General features: G+C 38.1%; 8 protein-coding genes across 8 annotated transcripts; 3 read left to right on the top strand and 5 right to left on the bottom strand.

Annotated features, from left to right (window-relative positions):
* Positions 1-114: 114 nt before the first annotated feature.
* On the bottom strand, positions 115-2,373 carry DRS1 (putative ATP-dependent RNA helicase; the record flags this gene model as incomplete). Its single annotated transcript, NM_001181828.1, has 1 exon — positions 115-2,373. One exon carries the CDS (start codon positions 2,371-2,373, stop codon positions 115-117), a length of 2,259 nt encoding a protein of 752 aa, NP_013093.1.
* A 314-nt stretch (positions 2,374-2,687) lies between these two features.
* Positions 2,688-2,897, top strand: COX17 (copper metallochaperone COX17; the record flags this gene model as incomplete). Its single annotated transcript, NM_001181829.1, has 1 exon — positions 2,688-2,897. The coding sequence occupies one exon, from the start codon at positions 2,688-2,690 to the stop codon at positions 2,895-2,897; it is 210 nt and encodes a 69-aa protein (NP_013092.1).
* Positions 2,898-3,488: 591 nt separating this feature from the next.
* Positions 3,489-4,772, top strand: PSR1 (phosphatase; the record flags this gene model as incomplete). Its single annotated transcript, NM_001181830.1, has 1 exon — positions 3,489-4,772. One exon carries the CDS (start codon positions 3,489-3,491, stop codon positions 4,770-4,772), a length of 1,284 nt encoding a protein of 427 aa, NP_013091.1.
* Positions 4,773-5,109: 337 nt separating this feature from the next.
* Positions 5,110-6,579, bottom strand: SOF1 (rRNA-processing protein SOF1; the record flags this gene model as incomplete). Its single annotated transcript, NM_001181831.1, has 1 exon — positions 5,110-6,579. One exon carries the CDS (start codon positions 6,577-6,579, stop codon positions 5,110-5,112), a length of 1,470 nt encoding a protein of 489 aa, NP_013090.1.
* Positions 6,580-6,846: 267 nt separating this feature from the next.
* YEH1 (sterol esterase) lies at positions 6,847-8,568 on the bottom strand (the record flags this gene model as incomplete). Its single annotated transcript, NM_001181832.1, has 1 exon — positions 6,847-8,568. The coding sequence occupies one exon, from the start codon at positions 8,566-8,568 to the stop codon at positions 6,847-6,849; it is 1,722 nt and encodes a 573-aa protein (NP_013089.1).
* An 819-nt stretch (positions 8,569-9,387) lies between these two features.
* PUF3 (mRNA-binding protein PUF3) lies at positions 9,388-12,027 on the top strand (the record flags this gene model as incomplete). The annotated part of the gene is made up of 1 exon (NM_001181833.1): positions 9,388-12,027. One exon carries the CDS (start codon positions 9,388-9,390, stop codon positions 12,025-12,027), a length of 2,640 nt encoding a protein of 879 aa, NP_013088.1.
* A 426-nt stretch (positions 12,028-12,453) lies between these two features.
* On the bottom strand, positions 12,454-12,780 carry EMC6 (Emc6p; the record flags this gene model as incomplete). Its single annotated transcript, NM_001181834.1, has 1 exon — positions 12,454-12,780. One exon carries the CDS (start codon positions 12,778-12,780, stop codon positions 12,454-12,456), a length of 327 nt encoding a protein of 108 aa, NP_013087.1.
* A 210-nt stretch (positions 12,781-12,990) lies between these two features.
* BPT1 (ATP-binding cassette bilirubin transporter BPT1) lies at positions 12,991-17,670 on the bottom strand (the record flags this gene model as incomplete). Its single annotated transcript, NM_001181835.1, has 1 exon — positions 12,991-17,670. One exon carries the CDS (start codon positions 17,668-17,670, stop codon positions 12,991-12,993), a length of 4,680 nt encoding a protein of 1,559 aa, NP_013086.1.
* Positions 17,671-17,932: the final 262 nt, after the last annotated feature.

Here is a 17,932-nt window from a genome sequence, read left to right as displayed (position 1 = left end):
TTTGACTAATCCCCTGTTTATTAGATGAATTAATGATATTTAAATACAAAGTATTAATAATATAATGACAGTGATAAGTATGTTGATATTTTATGATAATGACGATGAAAATTATTACCTACGGCTTTTGAAGCCCTTCTTCTTATTTGAATTTGTACTCTTCTGCTTTTTAAAAGTTCTTTCTTGATCTGCAATACGGTCGGTTTTGGTTTTTCTATAAGAACGTGCACCATTGCCATCTGCCTTAGCTTCTTCACGCTTTCTCTTTTTGCTGTTAGTGACTTTCTTGTTCCTTGATAAAGCACCTAATACTTTGGAATTTTTCTTATCTGATTCGCTTTGGAACCATGTCCTTCTTGGTCTTGCCTGGATTTCCTTTTTATGCTTCAACATATTTTCACCCTTTCTTAATTGCATTTCAGCCCTTAATATTTCCTTCTCCTCCTTTTCTTCCACCAGAATATCTTCAATCGTATCGTTCATGGATTCAACAAGTTTGTTTGTTTCTTCGATTTGAACCCAGTCTACGTTTCTACCAAGTGCTTTACCTTGAGTTAGGGACTTATTTTCTTCTACACTCTTTATAGCAGCACGTACAATACTTCTATCTTGAGATGATTCACCGACGAAGGTGACGGAACGACCTTCCCTACCAGCTCTGGCGGTACGACCAACTCTATGCAGGTAGATCTCATAACTCTTGGGCATATCGTAGTTGATAACAACCTCAATCTTGGGGATATCAAGACCTCTGGAGGCCAAATCCGTACAGATAAGTACAGGAACTTCCAAATTTTTGAATTTATTAACGGAATCTAAACGCTGTTCTTGGGTTAAAGAACCGTGTAATTCACCCACACTCATACCTAAAAGACCCATGATAATCCTTAACCTATGAGCAGTTTCTTTTCTAGCCACAAAAACGACAATCCTCTTTTGACCCGTTGGATCCAATTTCCTAATCAAATTAAATAACAAGGCAGGCTTCAAATGGTCTCTTTTACGAATACGAACGAATTCTTGTGTCAACTTAGTAGCAGCTTTCTTTGGAGGATCAATCATAATCCTTACTGGTTTTTTTAGAGAAAGACTAACTAAACTTTTAATTTTGGAGTTCATTGTAGCAGAAAACAATAGGTTCTGTCTATTGCTTGGTAATAGGCCCATAATTTCGTTCAGTTCATCTTGAAAACCTTCTTCTAACATTCTATCGGCTTCATCCATAACCAGAATCTCTACTGAGTCCACATTAAAACTTGCTGAGTTCCTGATATGATCAATGAATCTACCTGGGGTAGCAATGACGATGTCCGGACGAGATTTCAACATTTGTTCTTGTTGTCTCAAGTTCAAACCACCAACGGCCAGACCAAAGGTTATACCGGAGACGAAACGTGCAATTTGTTTACCAACGTCAGCGACTTGGATAGCTAACTCACGAGTGGGCAATAGAACAATAACTCTGGTGGAAGCGATTTTGGCTGGTTTATACAACAAACGCTCGATTATGGGAATCATAAACGCAGCAGTCTTACCGGAACCAGTCACAGCACCGGCAATGATGTCTTTACCCAATAAGGCAATGGGGATTGTGGCGCTTTGAATAGGGGAAGGCTTGACGTAACCCAAACTTGCAAGGCCCTTAAGAACCGGACGAGATAAAGACAAACTGTTGAAATTTTCGTACATTTGCTTTTTAGCTTCATCTCCCTCAGTTTCAGGCGCATAGAAATCGGCTTTTGCCTCTTCAGAATCGTCTTCTTCATCTATTTCGTCATCTTTGCCGCCTTTTTCTAACGTCATCTCTTCTTGTTCCTCCTCTTCCTCCTCTTCCTCTTCCTTTTCCTCCTCTTCTTCTTCTTCTTCTGACTGATTTTCGTCTCCATTGTTCATGGGAGCTCCCATACCGAACCCGTCCATTGCTAATTCCTCATCGTCGCTATCGTTTTCTTTTTCTACTTTTTCTTTCTCGGTTTCTTCTTCTTGTTTACTATCAATATGGGCCATTTTCACCAGCCCACCTTTTCTTCTAATAATCTTATCCAAGTCAACGTCCTTCTTCACAAAAGCTTCGGCATCGTCCTTATTGGACTCGCCCTCTGCTAGAAAGTTCCAGCCTTGGAAGTTCGAAGTGGTATCATCGGCGTCCAAATCAAACTTAAACCCCGCGTCCAAGTCCTCATGAACATCCTCATCGAGGTTATCCCCCTCACTAACCTTTTTCTTGTTATTCTTACCCTTCCGCTTCTTCGTAGTCTTCTTAGCCTCGACTTTTTCGTCATCAGAAGAATCTAGAATTGGAACATCGTCTTCACTGTCACTGATTGTAGGGACAAAGTCCAAATTAGAGTATTTTTTAGTTCCTACCACCATAGTATATATATAAGACGCTGTTGTAGGCACACAGCTCCAATTCGAAACCCAAGTTACCAACGTAAATACTCATACTATCTAAGCATATTCTAACTTACAATTTTCAACCTCATCTCATCGCATTTTTTGAAAATTTTTTTTCAAATCATTACCCGGATAATGTTATAACCCTACCTATCTCCTTCAAAAAAAGATAAAATGACGATATATAGCGGCGAATCAGAATCTAGTAACCACCTAACTACTTGTCTCTAGTACAACTAAACAAAATTTTAGTGTACACAATCAGATAACTACACAATCAATTATACCCAATGACTGAAACTGACAAGAAACAAGAACAAGAAAACCACGCGGAGTGCGAGGACAAACCTAAGCCATGTTGCGTTTGTAAGCCAGAAAAGGAGGAGCGGGATACATGCATCTTATTCAATGGACAAGACTCTGAAAAATGCAAGGAATTCATTGAAAAGTACAAAGAGTGCATGAAGGGTTATGGCTTCGAAGTTCCAAGTGCAAATTAGTCTTACTGACAGTCTGCCGACAACCATTTCTTGTATATATAAGAATAGGTATTCACAAACTATAGTATATACTACCTGTAAATATGTGCGATGCACAATTAACATTACCTCATCACTACTACACCACTTCTACTGCTAGCACTGTCCTCTTGTGCTTGGCCCCTTAAGAGTGTTCTAAGACCACGTGACCAGAAAAGGACGTATCACGTGACACAAACCTAATAACTTTTTTAGGAAACCCTAAGTCAGGGCACGCTTGCTTTGTTTCTTTTTTTTCTGGAAAGAACGGAAAAAAAAAAAAGTCTGGGATTAGTTAGTGTATATTAAGTGAAAAAGTATAGAAATAGGTGTCGAGAAGAAGTGCTCGTTGAACCATACTGCTCACAATACTCTTTCATTGAACTCTTTATTACGTTGTCGTCAAGTACAACTCCTTCCTTTATCGCCTGCCTAGCCTATAGTCTGCTCTCTTCGTGTCATTCCTTATAGCATAATCAATCGCACTTCCCCTTTCATTGTGCGTTTATCCAAGCTTTTTATTTGCCTACATTCGTGTTCGTAAGCTTTAACAACAATAAGTAGCAAAACAGTATGGGTTTCATATCGTCAATACTGTGCTGCTCTTCCGAGACGACACAATCCAATTCCAATTCTGCTTATCGCCAACAACAGAGCAGTTCTCTCAATAAAAACAGAAGCGTTAAACATTCCAACACGAAAAGCCGAACCCGTGGCGTACATCAGACAAACTCTCCTCCTTCTAAGACAAATTCAGCCGCTACTTTCAGTTCCACTGAACGATCCACCGGTAAATCTGGGATAAGCACGAACGATAATGAAAAAAAGAAGCCATCGTCGCCGACTGCAGCCGTCACCGCCACTACTACTAATAATATGACAAAAGTAGAGAAGCGAATTAGTAAAGATGATCTTTACGAGGAAAAATACGAGGTTGACGAAGATGAAGAGATCGACGATGAAGATAACCGTCGCAGTCGTGGCATTGTACAGGAAAAAGGAGATGCTGTGAAAGATACTTCCAGGCAGAAAAAACAACAGCAGCAACAACAACAACAGTCACAACCACAACCACAACCCCAGTCACAGTCACAGTCACAGTCGCAGTCGCAGTCGCAGCAGCGAGGGCCTACTGTACAAGTATCGTCTGACCATCTTATCCAAGATATGAATTTGAGTAGGGTAAGTAGCAGCTCTCAAGCCAGTGAAACTTCCAACGATGCCGACGACGAAGACGATGAAGATGAAGAATATATTGATCTAACGCTTTTGCAGCAGGGCCAGTATCATGCACCAGGTTACAACACTCTGCTCCCCCCACAAGATGAAAGTACAAAGGGCAAGAAATGCCTAATACTGGACCTGGATGAAACCTTGGTACACTCTTCTTTCAAATACTTACGATCTGCGGATTTTGTTTTGTCTGTGGAAATAGATGACCAAGTACACAATGTCTATGTCATTAAAAGACCTGGTGTGGAAGAATTTTTGGAAAGAGTCGGAAAATTATTCGAGGTTGTAGTCTTCACGGCTAGTGTCTCTCGATACGGTGATCCTTTGCTTGATATATTAGACACAGATAAAGTCATTCATCACAGATTATTCAGAGAGGCTTGCTATAACTATGAAGGAAACTATATAAAAAACTTATCCCAGATTGGAAGGCCGTTATCAGATATCATCATTCTCGATAACTCTCCGGCATCTTATATTTTTCATCCCCAACATGCAATACCGATTTCGTCCTGGTTCTCAGATACTCATGATAACGAATTATTAGATATTATTCCTCTTTTAGAAGACCTTTCTGTGAAAACCTCACTGGATGTGGGCAAAATTTTGGATGTAACAATATAATGAGCACTTTCGCCCGAATTTCTTGTGGCCCCCGCTACCAAAGAATGAAGATGAAGAAGATGAAGAAAAGAACCAGAGAACAAAAAGTTTTTTCTTTTTTTTTCTTTTTTTTTTTGGCTCAACACACTGTACCCATGCTGTCCCTTGACATTTTTTTTTTCAACTTCTTCTACCATTACGACACAATGTATTCATATATAAATTCATAATCTAATAAAATGGTAATTTTAATTTAACGGGACTGGCGTGAACATTTATCAAATACATGTGAATTAAAAATTAAAAAAATGCAAATATTGTACATATGTGTATATACAGACAACATAAAACAGAATAACTACTTTTCTTGAGTATCACGTTTGTCATCTTCCTTTCTTCTTTTCCTATCTCTTCCTGAATCTTCATATTTGTGCACGGTACCAACGATTTGTTTCTTCCTTTCGGAAATGTATGGCATATCCTTTCTAGTACGCCTTTCATTAGCTTCTCTTCTCTTAATAGAACTCAACTCAATGTTCTTAATTTCCTGAGCCTTTTTGATGACTTGTGGCACGTGTCTATGTCTACTGATTCTTTTGATCTCCGGCATATGTCTAAATCTTTCTTTTAATTTTTCGTCATATTCTAATTTATTCTTTTCACGAGTAGTTTTGACATTAGACCTCTCCCAAGCTTTACTTCTCCATAGCCTAACATTCCCATCATCAGATCCACTGATAATATATTTAGAATCCATGGAATATTTAACCTGGAAAACATGCTGCATTCTCTTCGTATGATAAATTTCTCTCGAATGTCCGTGATTCGTCTTATATATTCTGATACTCTTATCGTACGAACCAGTAACAATCTCATCCCCCGTAGGAGAAAAGTCAACATCCATTACTGCGCTGACGTGATCTTTGAATACATTCAATGAACGTGATAAATTCCTCATATCATAATAGTAGGCGTTATGATCTTCATTGGCAGTTACAAAGTTGAAGGCCTCCATTGGATTCCAGCAAATAGCATTCGTCCTCATTGTTTGAACAATCTTTTGTGTGGGGGAGTTGGTTCTCAAGTCGTAAAGAACAATAGAATTATCACTACCAGTACTGGCCAAGATATCTGTTTCATTTTGATTGAATTTTAAACTAGTAATGTTGTCTGCTCCCCATGATAGATCGGAAACTGGCTTCAATCTGTTAACGTCCCAAAGATGGATCTTGGCCCCACCTGTGGCAAACGTGGAGTTTTCTCTGTGCGAATCGATACCTTGAAATGCAGATTCACCGTCAAAAGTACGAATCAAACCTTCCTCGTTAGTAACGGAGTCGTTATCACTGGAGTTTTTATTGGAGTAATCATCAACATTTATTGACCATAGCTTGACAGTTTTGTCATCACTGCAAGATAACATAAAATTTTGGCTCTTCAAATCTGGCTTCTTGTCATGAAAACGAGGCTGTGTCACACAAAGACCAGTAACGAGTCCATAATGCGCCTTAAAGGAAACAAATTCTTCTCTAGTAGACATGTTCCAGTATTTAATCACACCATCTGCAGAACCAGTAGCCAATTTATTCAGACTACCATAATTTTTGGCAATAGCATAAACACCATCTCTATGACCGTATCCTAACTGACCCACAAAGGGTTTAGCAAACATTCTTTCCAATTTGGTGGCATTCAAAGCTTTAGTATATTCACGTGCCCTTTCAAAAGGATGCAATTCAGGGTTCAAATTCCTGGGCATTTGAGATTCCTGCGTACTTTTAACAGGGACATAGTCATCAGCACTTCTTTTAATGGTCTTAATCTTCATTTTAACGCCTTATCTTCGCGAGTCAAACTACGTTAATGAAATGCGGTTGCTTTATACAACTGTAATGTAATTCAAACTCATCGATTTTTTTTCAATATCAAATTTTTCAAAAAAATGTATCGTTATGCACGGTGATGTCCCAACTCCCGACAATTTGTGACACAATACTTCAAAAAAAAAGAACAATTAAAAACTAAAAATTTACTAGCCCTCTATCTATGTATTCCCAAGTATAATTTATATTAACCTATATATCATGCTTCCTCTTCAAGCCTTCTCAGCAACCATTTCCAGCTCCGTTTCCACCTCTGTGTCCGAACAATCACTTTCAAAGGCGCTGGATGGCTTCTTGGAGTAATAGTTGTTCAAATTCTGTAAAATTGGTTTACCAATTCTCTCTATGACATCATGTGCCCATAGGACATCAATATGGGCATACTCATCAATGTACCAGATCTTGTAGTTGACATTCGACTCCACATTGACGAAATGATTGATTAGTCTTTCTCCGTCCACCAATCTATCTTGCTTTGGAACAAACAAGTAGATATTTGGGGCCTTTGATGCGTCTGAAAACCACTTAACATTGTCGGGGAACATCTTATGGGAACCAAATTTAAAACTTACCTTGTTGGGGTCGGGTGACAGCCACCATTGCATCAACTTCACTGAAACATGGACTGGCGAAAACAGGAAATGGCGATCTCTTAATGCGGTATCCCAAAGGGTATCGTTCCAATCAAACAGGTAATTGAAGATGGTGTAACAAACAAAGGAGAACAAGCTCTCACCAACGCACAAGTTTCTTACAATCATCATTATCTCAAAAAAGCTCGTTTCACCAAAGAACCAGGGATTTTCGATTTCCTTTGTCATAAGCTTAACAAACAATTTCTCGTTAAGTAAGGGACCAGGATACACTGCGGGGGCCAAGGCAATATAGTTTGCGATCTTAGAAGTGAAAAAAGATTCTTTAGATCCCGAACCGGGAGGGAAAAACTTATCTTCGTTGACCAAGCCCATAAACCCCTGTGTAGTGCCCTGAGAATGCGAGATCAAAGTAAGCTTTTCAAACTGCGTCTTAGCTAACACGGTATCAATCAAAAGGGTCAGATCGTACTTAACCATCTCGCGAAGGTCCCAGTCCCACCTGGAAGCTAGTGTCGGTACTTTCGCTTCGTTCCATTCCGGCCTAAACCCGCATCTGTTATTCCCTAACCATATGTCGTAACCGGATTGATACAGAAAATATGCCAGAGATTTTCTACCATTGGATGCGAACGAACCACTGCTTTGCAAAAGGCCATGTAGCATCAAAATGGGTGGCCTCTTCTTCTTGTCAGAATCTGTCGTTCTATATTTTGGTATCAAGTGCCACAAATCTATAACAAACCCATCTTCGGTCTCCAATCTAAATTCCTCTATTTGAATATTGTACTGGTTAAAATAATAATTAAGATCCGCAACTAATGTCAAGTCTTCCGATAAGATTAGATTCTGTAATGGATTGTCGCACTGTACAGGAATTTTTTCAAAAACCGGTTCATGATTGGCAATTTCATTGCTACTATTATTGAACTTTCCTTGCGTTACGCCTTCGGTAACTTTTTCCTTCTCGATAAACCTAAAAATAAGCTTTGTCAAAAATTTGTGAAAAAGGTTTTTATGCAGTGACGAGGACCCCACTTCGTGGTTCTTTTTACGGACAACCGTTCTTGTATGATCGTAGACGATACCGTTTTTCTTGTCATGTTCCAGATCGAGGTATGGCGTCGCGTATGCATTGGTTCTAGTGAGAACATGGTCATGGTGTACGTTTCTTTTACTTTCGTCATCAACTTCGATTTGGGTCGATGAACTCCTAGTGTCTCTGTGCTCATTTATAAAATGGTGTGCCAGCGCCAGAACAAGCACTACTGCCATAAAACAGCAGACTATGAACGTTGCTAGTAAATTCCTAGCTCTTTTCAACACCGCAGAAACACCCATCGTGTGAATTGTGCAGTAAATATACCTATATATAAAACTATTACTTTATCTGCAGCCATCTATATTAAAAAATAAGTATTTTTGTGTATAACAATAGATTTCTATATATATATGTATATATATATATATATATAAATTTAGATTAACCACAATATCATTTTATCGCTGCATTTTTTTCATCTTCTTTCGTTCCTTCGCGTTTCTTTTCTCGTATATAATAAGCTTTTGCACATTGCCTGCGATACGTCCGAAAAGGGAACGTTTTTTCCCGATCAGACCGCCCCAGAACTTCTCGAAGAAAAGTGCCCGAGGGCAGAGCAGCAAGACCTAAAAAATTCGTGCCGGGGTTTGAGCTAGAAAAAGAGGGCTAAAGATAAACATCCGATCGCTATCTACGGTAATTGCGCACTCTGTTACCCTGAACTGCATTTCTTTTTTCCTTCTAAAAATTGTGGAGAGAGGAAGATAATTTCCCAAATGTACCATTAGCACACTTGAGAATGTATATTGGATGTATGAAGCTTGATGAATAGGAGAAAAAAAAAAACAAAGAAAAGAAGGAAAAAGAAAAATAAGTGGTGCCTGCACATATTTGAATATCTACTGTAAATAGTATAACACTGCTTAGCTAATTTTTTTCTGGTCATCTGGTCTCTAAAGAGAAACATAAGAAAAAGATAGGAACATTGAAAGGCGGTGAAAAGGAAACTTCCTTGCTACTGATATATCTATAAGCATAGAAGTACGCAAGCAAACAAGAAAACAAACAAGAACTACGCATTTAAATTTCTTCTGAATAACGCAATATTGCGGGTATAAATGGAAATGAACATGGATATGGATATGGATATGGAACTCGCATCCATAGTTTCTTCTTTAAGCGCCCTGTCCCATAGTAACAACAACGGCGGTCAGGCCGCCGCGGCCGGCATTGTGAACGGCGGTGCTGCTGGATCACAGCAAATTGGCGGCTTCAGAAGGTCGAGTTTCACCACGGCAAATGAAGTAGATTCAGAGATCTTGCTGCTTCACGGTTCCAGTGAATCTTCACCGATCTTCAAGAAAACCGCCCTATCAGTTGGTACTGCTCCGCCATTCTCCACGAACTCGAAAAAGTTTTTTGGTAACGGCGGCAATTATTACCAGTACAGATCAACCGACACTGCCTCCCTGTCATCCGCATCGTACAATAACTATCATACTCATCATACTGCGGCTAATCTCGGGAAAAACAACAAGGTCAACCATCTTCTGGGCCAGTATTCAGCTTCCATTGCTGGTCCCGTTTACTACAATGGCAATGACAACAACAACTCTGGTGGGGAAGGGTTTTTTGAGAAGTTCGGAAAATCTTTGATTGACGGTACAAGGGAACTGGAATCTCAAGATAGACCCGACGCTGTCAATACTCAGTCCCAATTCATATCAAAAAGCGTCTCTAACGCCAGCTTAGACACACAGAATACTTTCGAGCAAAATGTCGAGTCTGACAAAAACTTCAACAAATTGAATAGGAACACTACTAACAGTGGTTCGCTTTACCACTCCAGTTCAAATTCAGGCTCATCTGCGTCTTTAGAGTCCGAAAATGCTCATTACCCCAAGAGAAATATCTGGAACGTAGCCAACACACCAGTATTTAGACCTAGTAACAATCCAGCCGCTGTTGGGGCCACAAATGTCGCGCTTCCTAACCAACAAGATGGGCCTGCAAATAACAATTTCCCCCCCTACATGAACGGCTTCCCACCCAATCAGTTTCATCAGGGCCCTCATTACCAAAACTTCCCCAACTACTTGATCGGATCTCCTTCAAATTTCATCTCCCAGATGATTTCAGTACAGATTCCAGCAAATGAAGACACCGAAGACTCAAATGGTAAGAAAAAGAAGAAGGCAAACAGACCTTCTTCTGTTTCTTCACCTTCGTCCCCTCCAAACAATTCTCCGTTCCCGTTTGCCTACCCCAACCCAATGATGTTTATGCCACCTCCACCACTCTCTGCTCCCCAGCAACAACAGCAACAGCAACAACAACAACAACAAGAAGACCAACAACAGCAACAGCAACAGGAGAATCCTTATATTTACTACCCTACTCCAAATCCTATACCTGTCAAAATGCCCAAGGACGAAAAAACCTTCAAGAAAAGAAATAACAAGAATCATCCTGCAAATAACTCCAACAACGCCAACAAACAGGCAAATCCTTATCTAGAAAATTCTATACCCACAAAGAATACCTCTAAAAAGAATGCTTCTTCCAAATCTAATGAGTCAACGGCCAACAACCATAAATCTCACTCTCATTCTCATCCTCATTCTCAAAGTCTACAGCAACAGCAGCAAACGTATCATCGATCGCCGTTGTTAGAGCAACTAAGAAACAGTAGTTCTGACAAAAATTCAAACTCGAACATGTCACTAAAAGACATCTTTGGCCATTCCTTAGAGTTTTGCAAAGATCAACATGGTTCACGGTTCATTCAGCGCGAGTTGGCCACCTCACCAGCCTCAGAAAAGGAGGTCATATTCAATGAAATTCGCGATGACGCCATTGAGCTTTCGAACGATGTATTTGGTAATTACGTCATTCAGAAGTTTTTTGAATTTGGTAGCAAAATTCAAAAAAATACTTTGGTTGATCAATTTAAAGGTAACATGAAACAGTTATCTCTACAAATGTACGCATGTCGTGTAATTCAAAAGGCGTTAGAATATATTGATTCCAATCAAAGAATTGAGTTAGTCCTGGAATTATCTGACTCCGTTTTGCAAATGATCAAAGATCAGAACGGTAATCACGTAATTCAAAAGGCCATCGAAACAATTCCTATCGAAAAATTACCTTTTATCTTAAGTTCTTTAACTGGCCACATTTACCATCTATCTACCCACTCCTACGGCTGTAGGGTCATTCAAAGATTGTTAGAATTTGGTTCGAGCGAAGATCAGGAAAGCATTTTAAACGAATTGAAAGATTTCATACCATATCTAATTCAAGACCAATATGGTAACTATGTCATTCAATATGTTTTGCAACAAGATCAGTTCACCAATAAGGAAATGGTCGATATCAAACAGGAAATCATAGAAACTGTGGCCAATAATGTTGTCGAATACTCTAAACATAAATTTGCCTCCAACGTGGTCGAAAAATCTATTCTTTATGGCTCTAAAAATCAGAAGGATTTAATAATTTCTAAGATTTTACCAAGAGACAAAAATCATGCTTTGAATCTGGAAGACGATTCTCCAATGATTTTAATGATCAAGGATCAATTTGCCAACTATGTGATTCAAAAATTAGTTAATGTCTCTGAGGGTGAGGGTAAGAAATTGATCGTCATTGCCATTAGAGCATATTTGGATAAACTAAACAAATCTAACTCCCTAGGAAATAGACATTTAGCCAGTGTTGAGAAACTTGCAGCATTGGTTGAAAATGCGGAGGTGTGATTAGTGTTATCATCGTTCTCCTTTCACTTTTTACTATTTTTTTTTTTTTTTTTTTTTTTTTTTTTTCCTCCATTTGTCTTTCACTTACTCTATTTTATTTTGTTTTATTTTGATATCTACTCTTGTCCATAACATTTATGTTCCCCTATATTCATTATTTGCTTTTTTCCATTACCTACTTTTTGTACCTCATCTCTATTTTTCTGCAAAAATCTTTGCGCTCTTACGCTCTTCTTATTTCTGCAACAGATAGAGAATTTAACATTGTGTATTTGAAATCATTTGACTGAGAATACTGTTGTCATGTCTTTTTACATAGAAGGAACTAAAAAAATTTAAAAAAAAAAAACACAAATAACATTATATTTACTGTACATAATAAATCAAGCCTGTTTCTAACCGTTTATAGAAGTAGTTCTTATATGTTCATCCGATTAGGGCGTATCCAAATGTCCATGCCATGACAAAACCAGTTATCTCTCTAAAAAACGATTCGAAAAAAATGTCATGAAGTGGGCTTTGGTAGAACTTTCCTGGTTGAAGTTGACAGATCCAAACAATGTAAATGACATTAATCAAGTTGTACAGAATCAGGAACCAAATAAACCCATGGACTGACTCGATTTGCAAAAATCCTGCAACAAGCCCTAGAACAAGTGCTGAGCTATCTTGCACGAAAAGTAAACGCTTCTTATTATCAACCACATTCGCAGTTGCGTTTATCTGAGTAAATACCTCTTCATTTGAGCTCATTTCTATCTGTCTGCCGCTGTCTTTCTCGAACACTGCTTGAGCAATCCAACATAAGGTTAAAATTAAGTTGTATTTAGTTATATCTCTACTAGCTTCATTTGTGATTACCCGGGTTACTAGAAAGCATATAGAAAGAAAAAGAATTGGCGTGACCGTACATATTGCAGCGCATTAAATGTTCTATATCTTCATATATAATAATCAATGTCATTATTTCAAATACCCACCTTTCTCACAAAGACTGTAAAAAATAGACGTTTTATCGGATAACAATTTCGAGGGTGAATCGAATTCCCTCACACTACCCTGGTCAAGAACAATTATCTTATCACTGTCCAATACAGTGTCGATACGATGTGCAATTGTTAAGATGGTACGGTCCTTAAATTCTCTTCTTATAGTGTCTTGGATAATTTTATCGGTTTCCATATCCACAGAAGCCGTTGCTTCATCAAGGACCAATATTTTGGAACGGTTTAGCAGCGCTCTTGCCAAACATAGTAGTTGTCTTTGCCCCACTGACAAGTTACTACCGTTCTCATTAATCTTGACATCCAGAATATCATTAACATTGCCATCCTCTTCATTAGAATCATCACCTCTTGGTTTACTGTGCAGCATTTTTTCCAGATGAGGCTTTAAATGTGCCTGCTCAACAGCCCTTTTAAGTTCATCTTCTGAATAACGATTGAAAGGGTCCAAATTGGTCTTTACTGTACCTTCAAAAGCTTGTGCATCCTGAGGAATAATTGCCAAATGGCTTCTTAAATCGAACAGACCTATGTCGGATATATCAATGCCGTCAATAATAATTTTACCTTCGGTAGGTTCTAGTATTCTAAATAATGCCAGGCTCAGTGTAGACTTCCCTGCACCTGTTCTGCCAACAATCCCAACCTTTTCACATGGCTCAATCTTCACGTTAATATTATTCAGCACTGGATCCAAATTTTCTCTGTATTTTGTGGAATAGTTTTTGAATTCAATACCACCCTTTGATGGCCAATTTTCATCTGGCCTCTTTTCAGGGTTAATGGACTGTGCTTCAGGTGGTAATTCGCAGTACTCAACAATTCTCTCCACTGATACAATGTTGGTTTCAATCGTCACAGTTGTCCTTACAATCCAAGTCAATGAACCTGTAACCTCTAATGAATAGCTCATTAGTAGACCAACCATACCCGAACTTAGTTGCCTTTTAGTATTCATTGTTGCTAGTGCTAAGATTGCAGTAGCCAAAACAATTGTAGCACCAATAGTTTGCAATCTCACGGATAACCATCTATTCGTTGATCTAAAGTTGAAGACAAAATCAACGTTGTATTGGATTTTTTCATAATTTAGATAGATGAATCTCTCAAAATGATCGTATGCATCAATAATAGAATAACCGTTCAAGCTCTCACTCATTAAGGACATAATCGGAGAGTAAGATATACTGATCAATCTTTTTAGCTCCCTAGATAGCACAATGTAAAATGTTTGATAGTAAATATAGATAACCACCAAAAACATATTGAACACTAAAAACCATGGCATATTGTACCCGACTAATATAACAGTAACCAAATAGGTTAGTATTGATTTGAAAAAAAAGGAGAAAATGTACTGTAGATTACTGTCCACTGCATCCATATCAGATGAGAACCTGTTTATGATCCTTCCAACTGGTGTAGTCTCAAAGAAAGTCATAGGACTTCTAATTACAGATTTGGCCATGCTTTCATGCAGTTTCTTAGAACCCCTAATAGAACAATACAGTAGCATCATAATACTCCGTAAATTATTGAATGCGGCCGATGCTACTCCGATTAAGGAATACACACCAACAAACATCCAAACCCTTTCATTTGAACCATTTTTTTCATTAGATTCTGACCAGTACTTTAACCAAAAATTCTCTGCTAAGTCGAAAACCCTTGTTAATATCATAAACAAGAAAAATAAAACAACACCTAAAACTCCACAAGCCTTAATATACGCAAGATAAATCTTTGTTTTGACTCTTCCCACCTCTGTCTTCTCGGCCTTTTGCGCCGTTTTCTTCACGGAATCCAATTGTGCTCCCACAAAGGGTCTAGGTCTTAGCGTAGCTAGAGAAGCTCTTCTAGAATTGGCTTTGATTAGTTCTAATTCACTCTCAGTAACAACCTCATCCTCAGTTTCTGATTCAGTTACTTTAAGCTGCAGAGGTTCATCCACTTCACTTTCGGATCGGTGTTCAGTTTGGACATCGCTTTCATTTCCATTATCAATCGGAGAATCAAATTCCTCTAGTAATTTTTTCAGTTTTGAAGTATTGTTCTTACGGTTCATTACATCCTCATAATTCCCTTGTTCAACAATTTCACCGTTTTCTAGCGCATATATCATCTGCGAATGTTTTAAAATTGATACAGTATTGGTAGTTAAAATAATTGTTTTATTTTTTAATAAAGCCGTCTTTCCGATCAAAACATATTCAATAATATTTTTACTAACTTCTGCATCAACAGCAGATAAAATGTCATCCAACAAATAAATATCTGCTCTCGAGTACACCGCTCTGGCTAATGAAAGACGGGCCTTCTGACCGCCTGATAGGGAAATGCCCTTTTCACCTACCAAAGTTTCATCACCATCTGGTAGTATTTTCAAATCGGGTAGCAATTGACATGCTTTAATAGTGAGGTCATAATAATCTTGGTCGAACTTGTGACCAAATAGAATGTTTTCTCTTACAGATGCGTTCATTATCCAGGATTCTTGTGAACAGTAGGCTACAGACGATGATCTAATGATCAGTTTAGGTGGTATCGAGTCCCTAGAACCACTCATGCAAGGAAGTTGACCAAGAATTGCCTTCAAAAATGTTGATTTACCAGCTCCTACCCGACCAACAACACAAACTAAATCACCCCTTTTTGCTTCAAAATGATCGATATTCTTCAACGCAATTTGAGAAGATCCGATAATAGACTCTTCATCTGTCCTCAAATTATCTCCAGATTGGCTAGATGTTAATACTTCTTTTGATTTCCATAAAAATGTAATATTATTCATCTCTATAGCAGGTAACGCTCTTTCATCCGCTGAAGGATCAATACGTTCGATGAACGAATCATCAATTTCGTCACTAAGTAGGAATGACTTTAATCTTTCCATAGAAACGCTTGTCTCTATAATGGTATTTATCATGGATGGAACGGAATAGATGGCACTGTTCAAAATATTAAATAAAGATAATGAAGGGAAGACAATGGCAGGAGATAACGGAGAATCACTAAATAAAGAAAATAAGCCAAATGTGGAACATGTCACCATTAAAGGTACACAATTCCACGCAAAATATATCAGATTGCTCACTATACCAATTTTCCGAAAATTTTTCAACTCCATATCATTACGAACATGATTCAATCTTGCCATCATAGGTTCCTCCCAGGCGTATAATTTAATAGATTTTATAGCATTCAAAAGCTCTGTAATAGTCTTGATTCTCATGTCCTTATACTTCATTTGAGTTTTTGATAGCTTTTTTACCTTTCTAGATAAGAAGGCATTGATAGGCATCATAATAGCCATAGTAACCAACCCTCCAATAACAGCCTTTCCTAGCAACCAGTACAGGGAAGTTAATACAACAATAATCTGAATAGGAGCGCCAATAATGGTTTGGGCATTTTCGAAAAACCGCTGGATCCTTAACACATCCACAGACATCAAATTTAAGATGTCACCAGTAGATTTTTCGTTACGCTCTGCTAGCGTCAATCTTAAGGACTTCTGATACACTAAAGAAGCTAAAGAGCCTCTTATCCCCAAACCAGCCTCAAAAATTCCAATATAAAATTGATTGGTGAGGAACACAGAAACCACGCTGATTACGAAAAGGGTTAGAGCAATAAATACACCATTTAAAGGAGGATATTTAGAAGATGTTTCCGGGTTCAAACCATCTATGAATATCCGTAGAAACTGGGGCTGTACTACAGAAAGTAAATCAGATGTCGTTTCATACAGCATAGCCACAGAAATAGTCCTACCAAATGACTTCCAAATGGCCCTCCAAAGAGAATTTCTATTCAACCATTTTTCCAATTCCCAGTTAGCCTTAAATTCCTTACTTATCGACTTAATATTCAGATCTACTGGCGGCAATGGTAACTGGTTAGGATCTTTGATTTTCTTGTTACGGTAAGTTTCCACAATCAGTTTGTTCATCCAGATAAATGTAATATAGGATAGTACATGAACGGGGGGATACCACCCATTTTTCTTGTAGTATTCAGATAATTCGTTAATTGGCTCAAAAATGCATAGATCATAAATAAAAATTGCCACAGAATTGAAAAGAAGGAGCACTTCTAAAATCATAGCAGTTTGTCCGCTAATAACAGTAAGCCTTTCGTTACTAGAACCATGATAGTACCTCTGCAATATCAAGAAGAGCTGTAGAAGAATTTGAAACATGTAATAGAAAAGCTGGTTGCCCATTGAAAATGTACTTTTAAAATAAGCTAAGTATTGAGTAGGGAGAGAAATACCCAAATTGAAAAGGAGATTCAAGTACAGAGCCTTCTTTAGTATAAATGGATAAACCCTATCGCTAGATTGGGATACCAAGGCCAGTTCACAAATTATAAGCGTGGACTGAAAGCAAACATTGGTCAAATGCGTTAGATGTCGACTGTTGATTTTACTTGGTAATGTAGGAAAGTTCTTAAATCTGGGTGGTACTTTATTGTTCTTATAAAGTTTCCACAATTGATAGCTACCAATCAATAGGAAAAAGACGGCTTGCCAGGCGGATATTACTGATATAAAACATGGATTTAATGCATTTGTGCCACTATCTGGATATGGTCGGTATCCATAGGGGCACCCATCTACCACTTCTAGTGAAGACATTGTCTTTATATTAATCTTTTTTAGACAAAATTTTCTTTATGATCTCTTTAAAATTAACCACTGCTAATATATGTTCAGAAGAGACCTTGGTATAGAAAAGTATGCGAGGACAATCTGTTGATAGGTTCAGGAGTATGCGATTTTAATTTGGAGAACTGGCTGAATTAACTTATACTCAGGCGCAATTTTTTAAAGGGAATTGGAATTATCGCGATGTCGCTACGGCCAAAAATTTGAGGGCATTTAAATATTATGGTATGCT

Source organism: Saccharomyces cerevisiae, chromosome XII (genome assembly GCF_000146045.2).
Source record: "Saccharomyces cerevisiae S288C chromosome XII, complete sequence".
In the NCBI taxonomy this organism is placed as follows: domain Eukaryota; kingdom Fungi; phylum Ascomycota; class Saccharomycetes; order Saccharomycetales; family Saccharomycetaceae; genus Saccharomyces; species Saccharomyces cerevisiae.
The sequence above is the reverse complement of the archived record's forward strand: the minus strand, read 5'-3'. Positions and strand labels throughout refer to the sequence as shown.